Raw genomic sequence first — 2,422 nt, forward strand, 5'->3', positions numbered from 1 at the left:
TTCATTTTACTCCCATTGATTAGAAAGAAAAAGACCTTTCTAAAAAAAAAAAAAAAAAAAAAACCAAAAAAAAAAAAAAAAAAAAAAACATGGTCAGCTTTGTCACAGCAATATCCTAAGACCTGGGGCTGGAGAGGTGGCTCAGAGGTTAAGAGCTCTGACTGCTCTGCCAGAAGTTCCCTGAGTTCAATCCCCAGCAACCACATGGTGGCTCACAACCACCTGTAATGGGATCCGATGCCCTCCTCTGGTGTGTTCAATGACAGCTGCAGTGTACTCATATAAATAAATAAGTAAATACATAAATAAATCTTAAAAAAAATATCCCAAGACCTGGCACTAATTCCTAAAACTCGTAGGGTTTTTATTGCTGTGATAGGACACCATGTCCAAAGAGCCCTAGGGAGTGTGTCTTGGTCACTATGCTATTGCTGTGAAGAGACACCATGACTAACTCTTATATTAAAAAAGATTTATTTATTTATTTATTTATTTATTTATTTATTTATTTATTTATTTATTTATTTAGAGAGGGTTTCTCTGTGTAGCTCTGGCTATCTTAGACTTGTTTTGTAGACCAGGCTAGCATCAAACTCACAGAGATCTGCCTGCCTCTGATTGCTGGGGTCAAAGGCATGCATCACCACAGCTGGCTAAATTAAGCATTTACTTGGAGCTTGCTTATGTGTGTGTGCCCACCTGTGGTGCCCAGAAGAGGGCATCAGAGCCCCTAGTGCTGGAGTTCCAGGTGGTTGTGAACTGCCCAATGTGGGTGCTAGGAATTGAACTCAGGTCCTCTGCGAGGGCAGCAGGTGCTCCTAACCACTGAGCCATCTCATCAGCCTCAGTTACACAAGGATTGTCACCATAACAACCGAAGGGAGGAAGGGTTTATTTTAGCTCGTGGGGTAGGGCGGGATAAGGCAGGAGTGTCAGGAGGCAGCTGCTTCTCACACCTTAGTAGAGCAGAGACAATTCTGGGAGGGAAGCCAAGCTATAACCCTTAAAATTACTCTCCCGGGGATTCACCTCCACCCACCCAACCCCACCACCTCTCAGCTAGCACCAAGAGCTGAGGGCCAGGATCTACGGGAGATATCCTGATGACGCTGTTCATGTCCCACACCCGCTGTACCACTTACACAGCCCCATGTGATGGTGCATGGAGATCAGAAGGAGGATGCAAAGGTTCACACCCAGGGGTGGGGGAGATGGGTCAGGTTAGCAGCACTTGCTACTCTTGCAGAAGTCCTGCACAGCTGCTGTTATCTTCTGCTCCAAGGTAATCCAGTGCCCTCTCCTGGCCTCCATAGGTATTGCACACATATGTGCTTATACGCACACAGAAAACTACACATGAAAAATAAGTTTTTAATAAAAGTTTACATATCCTTCAAGCACACTGGGTTTACTTTGGCTATGTAGTATTGAGCTCAGACCATCTCCAGAATGTCTTTTTGGCCATTCTGGTCCTTTCCAGTCTCATCAGATCCTTTTGTAACTGTCTTGTTCTTCTGTGTCTGTGCATGCCGCCATGACTTTTGCTCTCGCTCTCTGCAGCTCCACTGGCCACGCCCACCCTCACAGTCAATCAGAACATTGTCACAGAGCAGAGGGAAATGGCAGTTTTCTACTGTAACACTAATGATGATAACATCACCATCCACTGGGTCTCCAACAACTCTCTGCTTGTGTTGAATGAGCGCATGAAGCTGTCTGCAGATAACAAGACCCTCACCATCCTCATTGTCCAGCGGGAGGACTCAGGGTCTTACCTGTGTGAAGTGCAGCATGGCTTTGAGGTTCAGAGAAGTGACATTGCCTCTCTGACAGTGAACTGTGAGTCTCCCAGGTTCCTTTACCTGTTGCGGACACCCGCTTCCCTGGCACTTCATTGTCTCAGGCTGTAAAATGCCGTCCCAGAGAGGAGTTACAGAATGAAAGTGAAGTCGAGATGAGGGTCCTTGTCTAATCCAGGGCACAAATGAGCACTGGATTTGATCCCAAGCAAACCCCATAGGAAAAAAATAAACCAAATGTGAGTTTCAAACGGGAAACTGATACTCACATTAGGATTCCATCTGAAATAGCAACTGTAGTGAATTAAAACCAATACATTTATAATAAACCCACCTCCATCAGACCCCACCCCCATCAGACCCCACCCCCATCAGATCCCACCCCCATCAGATCCCACCCCCATCAGATCCCACCCCCATCAGATCCCACCCCCATCTGATCCCACTTCCATCTGATCCCCACCTCCATTTGATCCCACATTCATCAGATCCCCACCTTCATCAGATCCCACCTCCATCAGATCTCACCTCCATCAGATTCCCACCTCCATCAGATCCCACCTCCATCAGATCTCACCTCCATCAGATTCCCACCTCCATCAGATCCCACCTCCATCTGATCC

At 46.5% G+C, this 2,422-nt stretch overlaps 1 protein-coding gene across 1 annotated transcript in view; it reads left to right on the forward strand.

Moving 5' to 3' along the window:
• Nucleotides 1-2,422, forward strand: part of Ceacam20 (carcinoembryonic antigen related cell adhesion molecule 20) — a 25,284-nt gene that overhangs the window by 3,581 nt on the left and 19,281 nt on the right. Inside the window, exon 3 of the mRNA XM_021166149.1 lies at nt 1,561-1,839. Coding sequence (XP_021021808.1) covers nt 1,561-1,839 — 279 coding nt within the window. The remainder of the gene's footprint in view (nt 1-1,560; nt 1,840-2,422) is intronic.

Source organism: Mus caroli, chromosome 7, assembly GCF_900094665.2.
Source record: "Mus caroli chromosome 7, CAROLI_EIJ_v1.1, whole genome shotgun sequence".
Taxonomy (NCBI): domain Eukaryota; kingdom Metazoa; phylum Chordata; class Mammalia; order Rodentia; family Muridae; genus Mus; species Mus caroli.